General features: G+C 35.8%; 2 protein-coding genes across 2 annotated transcripts; both read left to right on the top strand.

Annotated features, from left to right (window-relative positions):
• The first annotated feature begins 522 nt into the window (after positions 1-522).
• Positions 523-8,258, top strand: LOC129379383 (uncharacterized). The gene is given in 14 exon segments (XM_055060144.1): positions 523-610; positions 693-762; positions 2,271-2,373; positions 2,450-2,565; positions 2,766-2,836; positions 2,941-3,066; positions 4,751-4,846; positions 4,959-5,090; positions 5,189-5,320; positions 5,440-5,480; positions 6,214-6,251; positions 6,352-7,386; positions 7,389-7,649; positions 7,652-8,258. Coding segments are annotated over 13 exon segments (2,466 nt in total). The 5' UTR covers positions 523-610; positions 693-734; the 3' UTR covers positions 7,939-8,258.
• A 977-nt stretch (positions 8,259-9,235) lies between these two features.
• On the top strand, positions 9,236-15,095 carry LOC129379452 (ubiquitin carboxyl-terminal hydrolase 17-like protein C). The gene is given in 15 exon segments (XM_055060235.1): positions 9,236-9,314; positions 9,397-9,452; positions 10,855-10,957; positions 11,039-11,154; positions 11,343-11,413; positions 11,516-11,641; positions 11,928-12,023; positions 12,146-12,269; positions 12,367-12,506; positions 12,627-12,667; positions 13,379-13,416; positions 13,514-13,693; positions 13,696-14,425; positions 14,427-15,031; positions 15,034-15,095. Coding segments are annotated over 14 exon segments (2,460 nt in total). The 5' UTR covers positions 9,236-9,314; positions 9,397-9,424.
• Positions 15,096-21,162: the final 6,067 nt, after the last annotated feature.

Below are 21,162 nucleotides of genomic sequence, written 5' to 3' on the forward strand. Positions count from 1 at the left end.
ATCAGAAAATCTGACCTATGACTTATGTTGCATCTTAACATTAGATCAAATCACTGTGATATCCTCATGTTCAAAACTTTCATGCATTAAAAAACCTATGCATCGCACATCCCCCAGAAAAGTACAGGAAGTTACAATATTTTAAATATGGGAGGAGAATAAACTTGTGTCTTTAAGGGAGTTTAATACAGAGACAGTATTAACTCAAAAGGTCAAGAGGTGATGTTATAAACGAAATACCATTATATTCCCCTCGATGTTTTGTCTTAAGCTAAAATTAAACTTGCTGTCATTTCCACGTCTTCCATGCAGTAAATGTTCATTTCGGCTGAATCACAATCTGCGTGTCAGAGTTTTAACATGAAATCAAAAAGTCTCGACTGTTTAGTTCTCTTCTTCTTCTTCTTCTTCTTCTTCTTTTTTTGAGGATTTTTGCAACATGTCCGACCGTCCCTGAATGCAACATCGCTTCTGGCGTCAACAGAAGAGAAACAGAAAGTATCAGGAGAGTTTCAATTACACATTAACATGTAAGAAATGTCGGACAGCGTCTGAGAGAAGTTGGGGTTTTTGTATCGAGTGGATGTCAACAAAAAGTGTCAATCTCAGGGTGAGTTTGTTGTTTTCTTTTGCGTTTGAGTTTTTGCTGTCCTCACATTAGAAATACATTTGATTCCTCGATTTTGTTGCAGCCTCCACAGCCGATGGGCTGATCACCAGCGGGAAGAAAAAAAATGAATCGCTGGTGGAATAAACCTGCAGGTAAAACCTGAATAATATCCTCAGTAACTAAGACAAGAGAAGTAGCCCAGCTATAAACAAACAAGAGTGGAATTAATTCACAAATATATTACTCAGGTAAAAGTAAAATACAAACAAAAATTTATAAGTGTGCGAGGAGATTTTGATTATTAAGTGTCTGAAGACAAGATCCAATTTATTGGCTTGCAGTGATGTGATTAAGCATAAATCTCAGAACACTTTGCCACTAAATAAACACATCTACAAATTCATTCAGTACAAACTACCTCAAATGGTGAGACTTTCTGTATAAATTACCTTTTGAAAATTCAGATGCATAGATGGATAGAGCAACCAGAAATTGTACTTACGTAATAGAACTGTAACTGAAGAACTTAAATGCTGTTACTTAAGAAAAAAGCAAAAAAAAGAAAAAAACATTATGCAATTAAACATTTTCTCTACCAAAACCTCACCATAGTAAATGTAACTCATTACTATCCATGTCATATGAAATATTTGACGTTGTGTAGCTCATAACCCTTTAACTTTATTTTGTCACATTACTACTTCTGGGTATTTTGTTGGGAGTTTTGGGAGATGCGACAGACGAGCACAATGCAGTGAGCAAATGTTAGGTGAAAGGGAAATAATAATTGTCTTTCTAATGTTTGTGCAAATAAAACCGTGCCATGCATTTGGAATCACAAGTAAGCCAACTTGTTACTGGAGTTAGACAAGTATCATTGCCATTTTCCTACCAACTTTGCGGATCTTTGGTCAGATTTTTCCATTCCAAAGCAGCTCTTTGTCAGTCAGACTGAATAGAGATGCTTAATGCTTGCAACAATTGTATGGCAACCTCGCTTCTGTCAGTCTGCCTGTGGCAGCTGTGGCTGCATTATACCTCACCACCATCAATCAGCTTCTGAATGTGTGAATGACTGAAAGTAGTGTGAAGCACCTTGGAGTGACCCGCCGATTACAGAACAAAATCCTATTGCCGTTGCCACCATCACCAGAAGATGTGGCATCGACTCGAGCTCCTGAGTCAATGCCGCCCCAATCTGGTTCTCACACAACAACTGGATTTATACTGAGATTAAATTGATATGAAACTATTTATAAACTGGGTGACTTCTCAAGGCAGATGGTGGCACTGGATTTTATTTCTGGGTTTAAGAGTAAATATATATGCAGAATATTTTTTTTAGATTTGTAATTGTAAAATAATGATAATAATGATAATAATCAAACTGCACTTCATTTTATTCACAATGTCAAAACTGCTCTTTTGTAAAGCTGAACGTTAGCTCGTTCTTAAGTAAAGACAGGTGAGCAGAACATCGGTGTGGTATTTCTGGATAACAAGCAGTCAGTCTTTTTCATCAAAGAGTTGCTTCAATTAAAAATCATGACTTGCTATGTTATTGCTGTTTTATTAATATTTTATGTAACAGAAGATCTTTCACTAATTTCTGACACTCAGTTCTGAAATTTTATTGACATTTTCAATCTAATTCCTCCAGATGTTAAGTACCACGGTTTGGTCAACCATGGAGCAACATGCTACCTGAACAGTGTGCTGCAGGTTCTGTTCATGACAGAAGAATTCAGAGAAGCTGTGATCAGGTTTGTTTTTAGTTTGTATCTGAAGGGGAAATTTCTGAATCCACCTATTTGATATTAATTTGTATTTTGTTTTTAGACTTACCAGTCCCAGTCAGGAATACATTGATCATCATCTTAAAGGATTGTTTGAAGAATTACTGCAATGGAAAGCAGATCCATATCATATATTGAGAGCTTTAGGAGTCAAATATGGTACAGTTTGATATTAATCAGGATGATCCGTTTTTATGTTTCAGTAAAGATGCAACATTTTGTAGAAAATAAATTGATGAAACATGACAAGATATTTTATAAAGAATAATTATGGATACAAAAGCACAACTGTTATATGATTTGCTGCGTCTTTAACTAAAGTTCCTCAAAAACATTTCGAATGTCTTGACTTCTTCTAGTGTATGAACAGCAAGATGCAGCAGAATATTTTGAGAGGATCTTAAGGAAGACCAGTGAAGATGCAGCACAGGTACATTTACCAGTTGGAAAGAATAACTTGCATAAGGTATGAAAGGAAACATATAATCATGCTCATATATCCATTAATGCATGGTATGTTTGTATGTGTTAAAGATCTTTCATGGACGGCTGAGTCACAGGACGACTTGTTCAAAATGTCAGACAGTGACTGACAGTATAGGTCCGTTCTGGCATCTTCCTCTTGAACTGGAAGATTCACCTGGTGGAAACTACAGTGTGGTGAGAATCTGACAAGTTAATGTTTTACTGTCACAAAGGGTTAAAGTTCAACAAAACTGACACTTTTTCCCACAGTAGAACAACATAAAATATAGCATGTTTAATTTTGAAAAATAAATCAGGAAAGAGGTGTAATTTAGTCAGATTTAAACTCTGGAATATGGCTTTGAAATCCATGCTGGTCATACAGAACTAAAGGAACTGACCATCGATGGTTAGCAAATGGGTTTAACTGCACTGCAGCACATTGCAGTAACGTGTTGCAATGTTTCCTTATCACAAAGTTTATTATAGAACAGGGCGTTACGTTTACACTTCCGTATTGCCTGAAAAACTGAACAAAGAATAGCAGTAAATACTCCACTTTACCATCCAAATACTGGGAACCCATAGAGATGGTTTTAATGGTTTTTAAGAGAGAGCTTTCATTTTCCCTATTTAACTTACAAATAGAAGTTCAAATTAAACTTTCTTAATCTAGCCTGGCAAACTGGTCTCTTATGTAACTTTTTAACATTTTGAGACTTTAAGTGACAGACCTATAAAAACAGAGCATAACTCTGTCATGAAAAGAAAATGTTTTTCACAGGTTTGCATGCAGACTTGTTTCTTTTGAAATTGTTGTTGTACTTGAACCAGTTTAATGAACAAGTGGTTTCTGCTTTTGAGAGAAAGTTGATGAATTTGTGTATCTTAAGAAATTAAACTGAGAGCAAAAAGAACTTTAAAAATATTTTGTGTTGAATGCAAGAGTTTGACGGTTTTGGGTAGCTTACTTTCTCTTCATGATCCTATTTGTTCACTAATGCTCTGTAACATTAGAGCATTAATGTTACAGAGCATTAATGATTTGTGTCAAGCACTAAGCCTAAACAAAGACACTATATGTCTTGGCTGGAGGTTTGAGCATCTCTAACAACATCTCCAGAATTAGAGAATTAATGTCTCAGCAAGATCTAGAGAAACTCATCCATGCGTTTATCTTTAGTCGCCTCCATTACCGTAACAGCGTCTTCACAGGTCTGTCCAACAAATCAATCAAACAGCTGCAGCTGATCCAGAAGCTGCTGCTCGCGTTCTCACTAAAACCAGGAAGATAGAGACATAACACCAGTTTTAAAGTCCCTCCACTGGATCCCTGTAGCTCAAAGAATTAACTTTAAAATACTATTAGCTTATAAATCACTGAACGGCTCAGCACCACAATATATTAAAGATCTGCTTTATCTGGAAAACTGGAAAACACCTAAAATACTGACTTCCTTTAAATCTCGACTGAACCCCGCCTGTTTAGAGTTGTATTTGAAACTTAATCAATTACGAATTTAATGATGGCGCATGACTTTTTGTTGTTGATTCTATGTTGCATGACTTTGTGTTTTTGTGTTTGTGATGATGTAAAGCACTTGCTGCTGAAATGTGCCATACAAATAAAATTTGATTTGAAATTAGTTTCACATTTAGATATAAACATACTTTCTGTTCTGTGGGTAAAACTCTAGACTACATGTACATTTTACATGAAGGCTTATGTTTTTAACAGAGGTATTAATTACTACCATATGTGATAAACGCTTGTCTCAACATATAACTTGGTAAAATCAGATCAAAGCTTTTTTTTAACTGTCAAGTGTTTCTTGTTGAGAGTTTTGTTAAAGACATAAATTCAGTTTCATCTTCTTAGGAAAATGGCATCAAGATGTTTTTCACACCAACGATATTCGATGGCGATAACAAGGTGTACTGTGAAATCTGTGACGCTAAAGTTGATGCTACCAGAGTGAGTGAATATTAGAAATGATCAGATTACACAATACATGGTGAAGTAATGAAAACACAACAATATTTTAGGAATATTCTTAATAACTATGAACATCTGTTTTGTCCTTCAGAAATATGTAATAACTCATCATCCAGATGTTCTGCTTCTGATGCTGAAGAGGTTTGACTTCAGCTATCAGTTCATGTCTTACATCAAAATCCACTGTAATGCTGATGTTCCTCACACCATTAGGATACCAGAGGTAAACATATCCAATGTATTTTATTTAGTACAAGTCATAATGAGGAATAGTTGTTTTGTTTTTCTTTATTCTGATTAATATTCTTACTTGTTGATCAGAATCAGACATATGAGCTTTATGCAGTTGTGGAGCATTTTGGTGATTTAAGAGGAGGACATTATCAGGCAGTGATTAAGTGCAAGGATGAAGGAGACGAATGGTTCATCTTTAATGACGGATCAGTCACACAGGTAAAACTAATTAAAGCTTTTTTGTTTTATCAAAGAACTTTGTTCAACATTCAAGTTGTTAAAAATGCATTAAAAGAAAAATAAAAGTCATTTAAATCCTTTGCTTTTCCTTCTATCAGCTAGGCATAAATCCTTTTCCTGATGATGTGAACGTTGCACCGTGAGTGTTGAAGAGAGATGAAAGTTGTTTTTATTATCCTGCACAGAAGATCCCATCACAGATTTTCAACTTTTCATTTCTTGGCTTTAAAAACCCATTTGATGGAATGAATTAAAAATCACCTGAGATCAAACATCAAAAATGTTCAGAGGCATTTCTGAAAAAATCTCTAATACACTCAGTTATCTGAATATGTTTTTTCTTTGGCACATTTCAGATTTGCTTCATTTCCTGATTAGAGATGAAATAAGACATTAGGAAGGACTAGGGATAAACATCACTCTCAGTGCACTGTGCAAAGAAAGACATAAGCTGCTATAATTTCCATTCTAAAGCCACCAGGCAGCTGTCTTATCTCTCCATGATGTTCTCTTAGCGCACCATACTTAATGTTTGAGGTTGAAGCAGCAGCTCAAAACGTTGAGCAATGATGCACTAATTATGCGTATGGTGTCCTAATTTGTTCCTTACATGAAATTACCTTTTCATTTACTGTGGTTTAATGTGTTGTTGCCCGGGTTGCTTTAAAACACAGTAAAACATTTGATCCAAAAGAAAACAAAATACTACTCCACCACACTGCGCTGCAAACACTGAGTTATGTTTGTTTATGAGGAAACTGTCAAAACCTTTAGTGGGTTTATTAGTAGGGTTGGGGGTGGATTGTTGCAATTTGTTGGTTTAGTTAATTGGTTGAATAAAACAGTTTTCTTTCTTTCATTCCCTCTTCTAGGTCTGTAAGCGCCTATCTTCTATTTTACAGAAAGAAAGGTGAGAATCAACATATTGAATGAAATTGTTCCACTTTTCAAAAAGTTTATTGGATTAATTCACAGAATGTCTCAATTTAAAATGTTTTAAATTGTTATAGTTGCAGATTGTGTCATCAGTGAACCGTGTTCAGTCAGAGATTACAACCAAAGCGTAATTCAGGACCAAAGTCCAAAGGAGGAGAATCTGCAGCCAGGTGAAGAAACAGAAACACTTAATGGGAATATTTCTGATGAGAAGATAAAAGTTGATCACATGTCCTTTGAAGCTAAACCTGAAAAGAGCGGAATAATTGAGTCAGAAGAGATTGATGCAGATGAACAGAGATTACCTGAAGAACAACCAGCCAGAGAGAGACAGACTGAAGAATTGAGTCAGGATGAGACAAAATATCCTCAAGACATAATAATGGAGAATCCAGAGGAGCAGGAGAAAAACAGAAATCATCTCACTGCAGAAGATCAAATTCAGGGAGAAACAGAACCAACAAATTTTGGAAATATGCAGCCAGACATAAATTATGATCATAATATAAACAGTGCTGAACCTGCAGCGTTTCACAAAAACCTCTTGGAACAGCAGGAATCAGCAGAGGACAGAATAGATGAAGAGAGGAGGAAACATGAGGCGGAAAACAGCAACAAACTGATCACAAAATCAGAGGAAACAGGGGCTGATGATGAGGCTGAAAATATGAGATATAATCGTAATGAAGCAGAAAGAGCTGCACTTAATAAACTAGAAGAAATGAAGCAGATTGGTGAGGCAGTCAGTCATTTGAAAGAAAGCTTTTCTTCACAGGATCCTCAGAGTAAAGGATTCAGTAAAATACCACAAAGTTTAACTTCAGATGAGCCAAATATTGATGATAAACACCAAAGGAGAAAAGAAATGACAGTCGATGCTGCTAAAACACAAGAAACAGAGAATGTTGACAAAACTTATGTTCATGAAGACAAGCCAAAGGTAGATGATGGTGGAAAAAGCGAACAAAAGAGTCAGATAAGAGGAAAGAGAAATAGATCAGATCAAGGAAAGAAAGAGAATCAAGATAACACTGACAGGACAGTGGGAGCGTATTCTGACAGTCCTCAGGAAAGCACAGTAGATATGCAGAAGGAAAACACTGAACAAAAATCCATTCTTGTCATGATACACAAAATGAACGTAATTTGAAGAAAACCAGAAGAAATGAAAATTATAAGATAGCAGCAACACTGACAGGAAACCAGGAGGCTAAAAGAGATGAAGAAACAAGACAAGAAAACTTTCAGAGTTACAGAAATAAAAGGTCAAAGGGCGCTGAGGTCGAGAGACAAGGTTCAAATCAGGCTGCAGTTGAGTGCAAAACCATAGAAGTAGATATTAGGGAGTTTTCTCCTGGTGGTAAAGGTAAAACTAAATGATAAAAACAATTACTGAGGAAATCACAACTGTTAACAACAGCAGCAATAGAAAATCAATAAGCGATGAAGGAAAAGTTGACTGTGACTTGGAGGATGGTGTATTTCTTTCTGAACCTCTTTTACACCAACAACAAAATCCCACATCGAAGGAAATCACCAGAGGAGCAAAAGAAGACGAATACAGGGAGAACTTTCCCTCTGAGACTGATCTGGAAGCACAACAAAAAAGGAATGATATGAAGAAGAAATGTTCATGTAGGTGCACCTGTGCAATTCTGTGAGCAGAAAGGAAGGAAGCAACAAAAAAAAGTGACACTTCTTTGTTTTTTTTATTTCTAGGACATGAACAATGCAGATCAGGAATCAAATGAAAATGACAATAACAGTCATTGTTTGCTGCTCCTTAAGTTTTCCTGAAGGCCTTTATAAGCCTCACGAAGAAATACGGTGAAAGGCTGTTGTTGTTTGTTTTTTTTTACCAAATAGCAAAAATTGTTTTTCATAGCTTGAAAATAATATCAGCTAAATTTAATGTTTTTCATAAATTCTTTTTTTTTTCTTTATCTGTCAATGTTTTGACCTTTTCCATTTTAACTTTTATTTCCAGCATTGTGTTCTGCAATAAATTGTGTAAAAAATGTAACAGATTAGTTTCCTTTTTTTATTAAATGCCCATATTGTTTTTTACAAAACAGCTACATGAGATTATTCAAAACAATAGAAAACACAGCAAGTACAACCTATTGTTCTGATTAGCCCTGTCATTTGAACAGCTGTGGACATTTAACATGTGATGCAACACCTGCAATAATTTAAAAATTGATACAGAATGTTTGATCTTAATTTATATTTTTTTCCAGTGTTGGACAAAGTACTCAGTTATAGTTCTTGAGTAAAAGTATTGGTACTTGTGGTCAAATATTATGCAACTACAAATAAAAGTCGCTCATTCAAAAGTTTATTCAAGTCAAAGTACTAAATATCTTACTTTTGAAAATACATAAGTAGTCATAAGAACACATATTTAAAAAGAAATACTCAAGAATTCAAAAGTACAAATTATATTTTAATATCTCTATGTTGCTGTTTTGTTTTTGCTGAAACCACCTTATGATGTAGTGACATGTTGAACCACTGCTACCAAAAGTAGCAGAGTGGTTCAATAGCTGACAATAAAATAAAATGTCAGCTATTTTATTTTATTTTTTAAAGAATTAATACATACTCCCCATATAAAACCAGCTGCAGTGAACGACAAAGCTATCTGTCAAGAGGAGTGACAACCTTTCTGAAATGTGGTGGTGTCAAAAGACTAAAAAAAAAAGACTATAAAATAAAAGCTGAATTCTTCTTAATTTCCATTCAATTTAGTCCAAAATGTGGCTTTTACTTCCCTTTCATATTGAGAAAGTTTGTCAAACTGTTCATAGAGCGAAACATTATCTGCGTATCAAAGTTTTAACACGATTTCAACGAGCGGGTCTACAATTATTTATTCTTTTTAAAATGCAAAATTCCCGACCGCACGTGAATGCAACATGATCGCAGCAAAACACCAAACGAGAAGAGAAACAGAAAGTGTTCAGAAAAACAAAGTATAACAAAGATTGAGCGTCTAAAATCAGTTGGAGTTTTTGCTCAAAGTGTGAATATTAAGGTACGTTCATTATTACATTATATTGATTATTTTCTTCCATCTAGAAATTAGAATAGCTCTACACACATTGATTTTGTTGCAGCCGAGCTGATCGCCAGGAGGGAGACAAAATGAATCGCTGGTGGAATAAACCTGCAGGTAAAACCTCCTTTATGTTCTGAGTAATAATTATGGCAAGAGAAGATCAGTGCTGTAATCAAACAGGAGTGGCGTTACTTCACCAATGTGATACTCAATTAGAAGTAAAAAACGTCAACAAAAAATGTCCAAATAAAAACAAATCAGTATTAAGTAAATGTGAAAGGAGATTTTAAGCACCAAGTGTTTGAATGTAATGTCCGATTTATTTCTTTGAGATTATGTAACTTGACGTGATGTGAAATACTGTTCAATCTGTGTTGTTTCAAATAATATAAGTTTTAAAAAATGACACAAAAAAGAAGTTTTACAAACAGAAAAAGCGAAGGCAAAAAATAAGAAAAAAATCAAACAATAATTGTCTTATTTCTCCACAAAATAAAACATATACACCAGTACAAACAATGCAGATTGCATTGAGTGGTGGCATTTCCCTCCTAAAATTCCTGCAACTTATACATCAGGCTTTTGGCTGCTTCTCTGATGCTCTGCTTGTCTGACCCATCAGGTTTCATTAGTGTTGCAGCTTTTCCATACTCTTTCAATTTCTAGATCAGGAATTCAACTGGACTCATTGGATGTTGTATTATCTGACAACTTTCTATACATATTCTTAAAACACATGATCATTTGTCTACCAATAGGGCAGCACTATTATTTCTGCTATTTGACTCAAATACTTTACATATATTCATCAGATTAAATCAACTTTTTCATTTGTATGGTTTGAAACACAGAATTTGTGACCACATCGATATCAAAGAGAAATCATGTCTCTTTTGGGTTTGGTTGAAGTTTATATGTAAGCAGAGAGGTGCAGGTGTTGAATAATGGAAAATGAGGATTAAACATCCTGTTTGTGTAGAGCTGAGACACAAAACAGGAACCTGGTAAAATGGAAGCATGATGAGACTAAAATGAGAAACCACTGAGGAACGAGAGAAGAATCACAATCTGAAGTTTGGCAGACTCCTGTAATTGTTTGGACATGATCTCTAAAAACAACAAGAGTTGAGGTGGAAAACACAGCAGGATGATAACGACACATCACTCTCTCACTCCTGTCCACGTTTTCCTACTCAGCATTATTTCTGCTTTTGTTGACAGTGATCAGAGCAGCTGACTCGGTTGTGGCTATGAGAGAGAAATGGGAAGAATCATCTCAAGTATTTTACTGTTGTAGACAAAAATGCAGTAAAGTTTGACTTTATATGCAGTTATTCATGACTGAAGCAACTAATGGGAAGAAGTTCAAAGGGAGTTTCAGAGCGTTTGTGATAAGAGCACCAAGTGGTCAGCACAGGTTCCTGTAACCCAACATTTCACGCTACAGACAACCTTTGAGTAATTTCTGACAGTCAGTTCTGAAATTTTATTGACATTTTCAATCTAATTCCTCCAGATGTTAAGTACCACGGTTTGGTCAACCATGGAGCAACGGACTACCTGAACAGTGTGCTGCAGGTTCTGTTCATGACAGAAGAATTCAGAGAAGCTGTGATCAGGTTTGTTTTTAGTTTGTATCTGAAGGGGAAATTTCTGAAATCCACCTGAGTATTTGATATTAATTTGTATTTTGTTTTTAGACTTACCAGTCCCAGTCAGGAATACATTGATCATCATCTTAAAGGATTGTTTGAAGAATTACTGCAACGGACAGCAGATCCATATCATATATTGAGAGCTGTAGGAGTCAACAATGGTACAGTTTGATATTAATCAGGATGATCCGTTTTTATGTTTCAGTAAAGATGCAACATTTTGTAGAAAATAAATTGAAGATATTTTATAAAGAATAATTATGGATACAAAAGCACAACTGTTACACAATTTGCTGCGTCTTTAACTAAAGTTCCTCAAAAACATTTCGAATGTCTTGACTTCTTCTAGTGTATGAACAGCAAGATGCAGCAGAATACTTTGAGAGGATCTTAAGGAAGACCAGTGAAGATGCAGCACAGGTACATTTACCAGTTGGAAAGAATAACTTGCATAAGGTATGAAAGGAAACATAATCATGCTCATATATCCATTAATGCATGGTATGTTTGTATGTGTTTCAGATCTTTCATGGACAGCTGAGTCACAGGACGACTTGTTTAAAATGTCAGACAGTGACTGACAGTATAGGACCGTTCTGGCATCTTCCTCTTGAACTGGAAGATTCACCTGGTGGAAACTACAGTGTGGTGAGGATGAGTTTCTGTAGATCGTTTTGGCTTTTAACAGTTTAATGAATACTCCCACCTTGGTCTGCATCTGAGTAAAAGTCCCTGTGATATATCCAACGTTTTCAATGTAGAAAGATTTCCAGCTTCATTTCAATGGAAACTTTGTCCTAAGATTCTGACAGTTATTAATTATTGTAATATGCAATATTTGCTTGTCTGAGAATATAACTTGATAAAGTCAAATTTTGTAATGTTAAGGGTTACAGTTTGTTTTCCCAGTATCAATCCATTTTCTTTTTTTTAGGAAAATGGCATCAAGATGTTTTTCACACCAACGATATTCGATGGCGATAACAAGGTGTACTGTGAAATCTGTGACGCTAAAGTTGATGCTACCAGAGTGAGTGAATATTAGAAATGATCAGATTACACAATACATGGTGAAGTAATGAAAACACAGAAATATTTTAACAATATTTTTAATGACTATATATACATATATATACCTGTTTTGTCCTTCAGAAATATGTAATAACTCATCATCCAGATGTTCTGCTTCTGATGCTGAAGAGGTTTGACTTCAGCTATCAGTTCATGTCTTACATCAAAATCCACTGTAATGCTGATGTTCCTCACACCATTAGGATACAGAGGTAAACATATCCAATGTATTTTATTTAGTACAAGTCATAATGAGGAATAGTTGTTTTGTTTTTCTTTATTCTGATTAATATTCTTACTTGTTGATCAGAATCAGACATATGAGCTTTATGCAGTTGTGGAGCATTTTGGTGATTTAAGAGGAGGACATTATCAGGCAGTGATTAAGTGCAAGGATGAAGGAGACGAATGGTTCATCTTTAATGACGGATCAGTCACACAGGTAAAACTAATTAAAGCTTTTTTGTTTTATCAAAGAACTTTGTTCAACATTCAAGTTGTTAAAAATGCATTAAAAGAAAAATAAAAGTCATTTAAATCCTTTGCTTTTTCCTTCTATCAGCTTGGCATAAATCCTTTTCCTGATGATGTGAACGTTGCACCGTGAGTGTTGAAGAGAGATGATTGTTATTATCCAATCACAGATTTTCAACTTTTCATTTCTTGGCTTTAAAAACCCATTTGATGGAATGAATTAAAAATCACCTGAGATCAAACATCAAAAATGTTCAGAGGCATTTCTGAAAAAATCTCTAATACACTCAGTTATCTGAATATGTTTTTTTCTTTGGCACATTTCAGATTTGCTTCATTTCCTGTTTAGAGATGAAATAAGACATTGGGAAGGACTAGGATAAACATCACTCTCAGTGCACTGTGCAAAGAAAGACATAAGCTGCTATAATTTCCATTCTAAAGCCACCAGGCAGCTGTCTTATCTCTCCATGATGTTCTCTTAGCGCACCACTTAATGTTTGAGGTTGAAGCAGCACCTCAAAACGTTGAGCAATGATGCACTAATTATGCGTATGGTGTCCTAATTTGTTCCTTACATGAAATTACCTTTTCATTTACTGTGGTTTAATGTGTTGTTGCCCGGGTTGCTTTAAAACACAGTAAAACATTTGATCCAAAAGAAACAAAATACTACTCCACCACACTGCGCTGCAAACACTGAGTTATGTTTGTTTATGAGGAAAACTGTCAAAACCTTTAGTGGGATTATTAGTAGGGTTGGGGTTGGATTGTTGCAATTTGTTGGTTTAGTTAATTGGTTGAATAAAACTGTTTTCTTTCTTTCATTCCCTCTTCTAGGTCTGTAAGCGCCTATCTTCTATTTTACAGAAAGAAAGGTGAGAATCAACATATTGAATGAAATTGTTCCACTTTTCAAAAAGTTTATTGGATTAATTCACAGAATGTCTCAATTTAAAATGTTTTGTGTTATAGTTGCAGATTGTGTCATCAGTGAACCGTGTTCAGTCAGAGATTACAACCAAAGCGTAATTCAGGACCAAAGTCCAAAGGAGGAGAATCTGCAGCCAGGTGAAGAAACAGAAACACTTAATGGGAATATTTCTGACGAGAAGATAAAAGTTGATCACATGTCCTTTGAAGCTAAACCTGAAAAGAGCGAATAATTGAGTCAGAAGAGATTGATGCAGATGAACAGAGATTACCTGAAGAACAACCAGCCAGAGAGAGACAGACTGAAGAATTGAGTCAGGATGAGACAAAATATCCTCAAGACATAATAATGGAGGATGCAGAGGAGCAGGAGGAAAACAGAAATCATCTCACTGCAGAAGATCAAATTCAGGGAGAAACAGAACCAACACATTTTGGAAATATGCAGCCAGACATGAATTATGATCATAATATAAACAGTACTGAACCTGCAGCGTTTCACAAAAACCTCTTGGAACAGCAGGAATCAGCAGAGGACAGAATAGATGAAGAGAGGAGAAAACATGAGGCAGAAAACAGCAACAAACTGATCACAAAATCAGAGGAAACAGGGGCTGATGATGAGGCTGAAAATATGAGATATAATCGTAACGAAGCAGAAAGAGCTGCACTTAATAAACTAGAAGAAATGGAGCAGATTGGTGAGGCAGTCAGTCATTTGAAAGAAACCTTTTCTTCACAGGATCCTCAGAATAAAGGATTCAGTAAAATACCACAAAGTTTAACTCCAGATGAGCCAAATATTGATGATAAACACCAAAGAAGAAAAGAAATGAGAGTCGATGCTGCTAAAACACAAGAAACAGAGAATGTTGACAAAACTTATGTTCATGAAGACAAGCCAAAGGTAGATGATGGTGGAAAAAGCGAACAAAAGAGTCAGATAAGAGGAAAGAAGAAATAGATCAGATCAAGGAAAGAAAGAGAATCAAGATAACACTGACAGGACAGTGGGAGCGTATTCTGACAGTCCTCAGGAAAGCACAGTAGATATGCAAAAGGAAAACACTGAACAAAAAATCCATTCTTGTCATGATACACAAAATGAATGTAATTTGAAGAAAACCAGAAGAAATGAAAATTATAAGATAGCAGCAACACTGACAGGAAACCAGGAGGCTAAAAGAGATGAAGAAACAAGACAAGAAAACTTTCAGAGTTACAGAAATAAAAGGTCAAAGGGCGCTGAGGTCGAGAGACAAGGTTCAAATCAGGCTGCAGTTGAGTGCAAAACCATAGAAGTAGATATTAGGGAGTTTTCTCCTGGTGGTAAAGGTAAAACTAAATTAATGATAAAAACAATTACAGAGGAAATCACAACTGTTAACAACAGCAGCAATAGAAAATCAATAAGCGATGAAGGAAAAGTTGACCGTGACTTGGAGGATGGTGTATTTCTTTCTGAACCTCTTTTACACCAACAACAAAATTCCATATTGAAGGAAATCACCTGAGGAGCAAAAGAAGACGAATACAGCCTGAAAATTTCTGATCTTGAAGCAAACAAAAAAGGAATGATATGAAGAAGAAACATTCATGTAAGTGCACTTGTGCGGTTCTGTGAGCAGAAAGGAAGGAAGCAACAACAACAAAAAAAGTGACACTTCTTTGTTTTTTTTATTTCTAGGACATGAACAATGCAGATCAGGAATCAAATGAAAATGACAATAGCAGTCATTGTTTCCTGCTCCTTACGTTTTCCTGAAGGCCTTTATAAGCCTCACAAAGAAATACGCTGAAAGGCTGTTGTTGTTTGTTTTTTTTACCAAATAGCAAAAAATGTTTTTCATAGCTTGAAAATAATATCAGCTAAATTTAATGTTTTTCATAAATTCTTTTTTGTTTTCTTTATCTGTCAATGTTTTGACCTTTTCCATTTTAACTTTTATTTCCAGCATTGTGTTCTGCAATAAATTGTGTAAAAAATGTAACAGATTAGTTTCCTTTTTTTATTAAATGCCCATATTGTTTTTTACAAAACAGCTACATGAGATTATTCAAAACAATAGAAAACACAGCAAGTACAACCTATTGTTCTGATTAGCCCTGTCATTTGAACAGCTGTGGACATTTAACATGTGATGCAACACCTGCAATAATTTAAAAATTGATACAGAATGTTTGATCTTAATTTATATTTTTTTCCAGTGTTGGACAAAGTACTCAGTTATAGTTCTTGAGTAAAAGTATTGGTACTTGTGGTCAAATATTATGCAACTACAAATAAAAGTCGCTCATTCAAAAGTTTATTCAAGTCAAAGTACTAAATATCTTACTTTTGAAAATACATAAGTAGTCATAAGAACACATATTTAAAAAGAAATACTCAAGAATTCAAAAGTACAAATTATATTTTAATATCTCTATGTTGCTGTTTTGTTTTTGCTGAAACCACCTTATGATGTAGTGACATGTTGAACCACTGCTACCAAAAGTAGCAGAGTGGTTCAATAGCTGACAATAAAATAAAATGTCAGCTATTTTATTTATGTTTTAAAGAATTAATACATACTCCCCATATAAAACCAGCTGCAGTGAACGACAAAGCTATCTGTCAAGAGGAGTGACAACCTTTCTGAAATGTGGTGGTGTCAAAAGACTAAAAAAAAAGACTATAAAATAAAAGCTGAATTCTTCTTAATTTCCATTCAAGTTAGTCCAAAATGTGGCTTTTACTTCCCTTTCATATTGAGAAAGTTTGTCAAACTGTTTATAGAACGAAACATTATCTGCGTATCAAAGTTTTAACACGATTTCAACGAGCGGGTCTACAATTATTTATTCTTTTTAAAATGCAAAATTCCCGACCGCACGTGAATGCAACATGATCGCAGCAAAACACCAAACGAGAAGAGAAACAGAAAGTTTCCTGCAACTTATACATCAGGCTTTTGGCTGCTTCTCTGATGCTCTGCTTGTCTGACCCATCGGGTTTCATTAGTGTTGCAGCTTTTCCATACTCTTCTTTCATTTTCTAGATCAGGAATTCAAACTGGACTCATTGGATGTTGTATTATATGACAACTTTCTATACATATTCTTAAAACACATGATCATTTGTCTACCAATAGGGCAGCACTATTATTTCTGCTATTTGACTCAAATACTTTACATATATTCATCAGATTAAATCAACTTTTTCATTTGTATGGTTTGAAACACAGAATTTGTGACCACATCGATATCAAAGAGAAATCATGTCTCTTTTGGGTTTGGTTGAAGTTTATATGTAAGCAGAGAGGTGCAGGTGTTTAATAATGGAAAATGAGGATTAAACATCCTGTTTGTGTAGAGCTGAGACACAAAACAGGAACCTGGTAAAATGGAAGCATGATGAGACTAAAATGAGAAACCACTGAGGAACGAGAGAAGAATCACAATCTGAAGTTTGGCAGACTCCTGTAATTGTTTGGACATGATCTCTAAAAACAACAAGAGTTGAGGTGGAAAACACAGCAGGATGATAACGACACATCACTCTCTCACTCCTGTCCACGTTTTCTCCTACTCAGCATTATTTCTGCTTTTGTTGACAGTGATCAGAGCAGCTGACTCGGTTGTGGCTATGAGAGAGAAATGGGAAGAATCATCTCAAGTATTTTACTGTTGTAGACAAAAACATGCAGTAAAGTTTGACTTTATATGCAGTTATTCATGACTGAAGCAACTAATGGGAAGAAGTTCAAAGGGAGTTTCAGAGCGTTTGTGATAAGAGCACCAAGTGGTCAGCACAGGTTCCTGTAACCCAACATTTCACGCTACAGACAACCTTTGAGTAATTTCTGACAGTCAGTTCTGAAATTTTATTGACATTTTCAATCTAATTCCTCCAGATGTTAAGTACCACGGTTTGGTCAACCATGGAGCAACGGACTACCTGAACAGTGTGCTGCAGGTTCTGTTCATGACAGAAGAATTCAGAGAAGCTGTGATCAGGTTGTTTTTAGTTTGTGAATTTATTGTATCTGAAGGGGAAATTTCTGAAATTCACCCGAGTATTTGATATTAATTTGTATTTTGTTTTTAGACTTACCAGTCCCAGTCAGGAATACATTGATCATCATCTTAAAGGATTGTTTGAAGAATTACTGCAACGGACAGCAGATCCATATCATATATTGAGAGCTTTAGGAGTCAAATATGGTACAGTTTGATATTAATCAGGATGATCCGTTTTTATGTTTCAGTAAAGATGCAACATTTTGTAGAAAATAAATTGATGAAACATGACAAGATATTTTATAAAGAATAATTATGGATACAAAAGCACAACTGTTATATGATTTGCTGCGTCTTTAACTAAAGTTCCTCAAAAACATTTCGAATGTCTTGACTTCTTCTAGTGCATTGTGAAGTGCACAATTCAGAGACTGAGATCCAGACAAAAGTTAGGGAGCAAAAACAATCTTTAATACGTCTGCAGACGGAGAGCAAGAAATCCACTGCATTAGGCACAAATTAGAATCCGCTCTGAGGAACCCAGAGTTGCATAGTTACTTTATTCATCTCTCTTTACTACCGAGGCGGAGACTCGATCTTCGAAGACCAAACAAAAGAAACAAAGGAAAACATACGAAACCTTGTATGCTCATTCACTGTAATGTCTATGGGAGGTGAAAACTAAACACTTTATCTTCATGCAGGGAAGGCCACGGGAAAAACAGCGAGTTCCCAAATAACTGTCTGGGGAAGTTCAGCAACCCTGGAAACTTACTTCAGTAGACACATCTTGTTTCATTAGTTTGTACACCTTTTCCAGCTGCACAGAAAAACACCTTGACTGTGATGCAAAAAAAACATTACATTTATATGACACATAAAGGAACATCATTTAATACGAATAAAACCTCTTCACAATTTCACCCTTTTTTTTTTTTTTTTTTTTTAGGGAGCAAAAAACAATCAAGTGAATGAAATCCATAAATCTTTCGCCATCAAGTAATGGTTGCAAATATGAACATCATAGGAGTGTTTCAGCAAGTAGTTTGACCTCTTGTGACATTAAGCAAAGCAAAACCTGGAAGCAAAAATTTCACATTAAAGATAAAAATCAAAAGAAAGTGTCAATTTACTTGTACTTGGGATAATGAGAAAATCTTGGTCGCTGGAGAAAACAAATTCAACCTCAACATCAGGCGATTTAGGAGGCCCATGGTACTGGGCCACAGTTGTAGTCAACAAAGCATTTGAGACAGAATCAGAAACGGACGACTGCACAGGATTATTATCCAACCGGGCATAAGTATGCACAGTTTTTTGCAAGGGGGTGTTGAGAATATAAGTCTAGTTAGCATAACTATAGAGATAGTAAACCTTTAGACGTATGAAATATTAGATATAGCATGAACATTTAGAGTAGATTCCAAGTTAGGGAAACTTAGATAAAGATCCAAACTAATATAACTGGTGTCTCTCGGAACTTACATAAATTTCTAAGGAGGGTTTTTTTGTTGTACGATGCCAGTTAGATAAGAGAAACTGGAAACGGTCCAGACCATTAGTCGCATCTTTAACCTGCATCCTATAAATAGAAACTGGTAACAAGAGTGTTACGAGTGCACACAGACCAGCTGAGTTTTTTGGTAACCCATCAAATAATCTGTAATAATCACCACACCACCAAACATCGCTTCTGGAAATTGGTTTAAAATCTGCTGGCACCCGAATTATATTTGAACAATTTTGTGAATAGAGATTTCCTAATTTAAGAGTTCTGGTCATAATAATGCATGTGAAATTAGCTTCGGCTAGTTTTTGAAAACACCGGTTTTCTAAGATCAGTTTTAGTGAGAGGGTAAACACTGTCCCACTGGTTACAATGGGAAGATGGATTAGTTTTAGACATGACATCGAGAAAGAAAGAAGAAAAGAAAGAAGGGCCAGAATTATCCTAAGCACAGGACGCGGTCCCATGCAGACAACACAGATTAGTATTAGATACATTCACAGCACTTTCAGCCAATAATAACCAAATATTTGTAGAAAATGATATACCTGTCGTTACTCTGAACCAGTCATCAGCCGTGAGTTTGTCTAAAACAGTAATACCTGTGGGAGAATATGGTGAGACAACAGTAACATTCCCCCCTCACAAAGAACAAAAAGAAATTGTGGATCCTTTCCTGATGAATGAGTATAGGTAAAACCTCCAACAGTTAGATAATATGGGCAAAGATGAGGGTGGTATGATTGAACCTTTCACTGTGTTTACCATGATGTGTAGTCTTTGTGTCGTTTTACCCATCGTAAAAAGTTTCATATGTTGTCTGGCGTAGGGAGTTGTTCCCCATTTCGGCGTCCAGATGTTTCCCTCATCTGCTACGAGTGCAGACGTGATCCTAACCTCATTCGTCATGTACCACTTACATTTTTTGTAGTTCTGTCCGTTACCTGATCCAGTATTGGTGTTCAAGGCTGACCAGGGAATCATGAGGCCAACTGAAGAATCAAAGGGCACACACACCTGAAGGCCCCCTTTTGAAGCCTGCTTTTGTCCACACAATTGTATCTCACGGTTGGTAGAGCGTCTGCTCCTGTTGAGTTCTGCTGGGCCTACTGGAACTGCATGCATGTGATCAGCATAGTATGGCATCCTTGATCCATGTTGGTGTTCTGTGACGCTGCCTCGGCCGATCCATGTTCTTAATGCTGCCTCAGCTAGGCGTGGTCCAACCTACTGAGTGAGCTGTGTTGGCAACTCTACTTTTTCAGAGGTGCTTGGTGGAGCCTCGTTCTCTAGGCTCTGGACTGGTCCCGCAGGATGTGACGATGGAACCCGCAGGATGTGAACTTCTTACAGTGGCTGGTGTGAACCCAGGTCGACCCCTCCGCGACCTTAAGAGTGGTGTGTGTCGTCAAAAGCACTTGAAACGGTTCCAGCCAGCTGTGGAAACGCCGGTTCTTCCTCCTGAAATTTTTAGTAAACAAAAAATCTCCAGGCTGGACATTATGTAATGGTTTGCTCGCTGGCCCAAGTCATCCTCCTTGGGCCTGTCGTCTTTAATTGATCTGTTAGAGAAATTCAGTAGTTAATCATGTTGTCATTACATGTTATTAAAACAATTCCAGGTTTCATCAGCGGTCCCATTCCGGTGTTTGGGAAATCCTGCAAACAAGATTTTGTTTTCATCTTCTTCGCATACGCATATTAGTTCAATGTTTATTAAACACAGAACATGTAGACAAACATTACATGTAAACAAACATTACATGTAGACAAACATTACATGTAAACAAACATTCACTCCAACATGAAACAGACACAAACAAACGTTGGACGCCATCAGAAGTCAGTCAGTCAGTTTTGCATTACAGTCAAATATTTACAGTCAGTCTTCATTTTATATACATATTTTCTTAAATTGAAATGGCCAAATTTACATGAAGCTTCAAATAGAGAAAAGTACTTTTAACAACATATATCAATGTTTAAATTCAACTCTAATGTACAGGATCCCGTTTTAAAATTCAGCTTTGTGTACACATACAGAAGAGATCTCAATATAATTTAGAATTACAGCAACTAATTTATCATGTTCCTGCTGAAGCGCTTCATTAATTAAAAAAACAGTTCTGTTATAACTAATAGTCCCTGGACAACTAAAGGTATTTAAATCTAAGTTCAAATTTAT

Source organism: Poeciliopsis prolifica, unplaced genomic scaffold (assembly GCF_027474105.1).
Source record: "Poeciliopsis prolifica strain line A6 unplaced genomic scaffold, Auburn_PproV2 SCAFFOLD058, whole genome shotgun sequence".
NCBI lineage: Eukaryota > Metazoa > Chordata > Actinopteri > Cyprinodontiformes > Poeciliidae > Poeciliopsis > Poeciliopsis prolifica.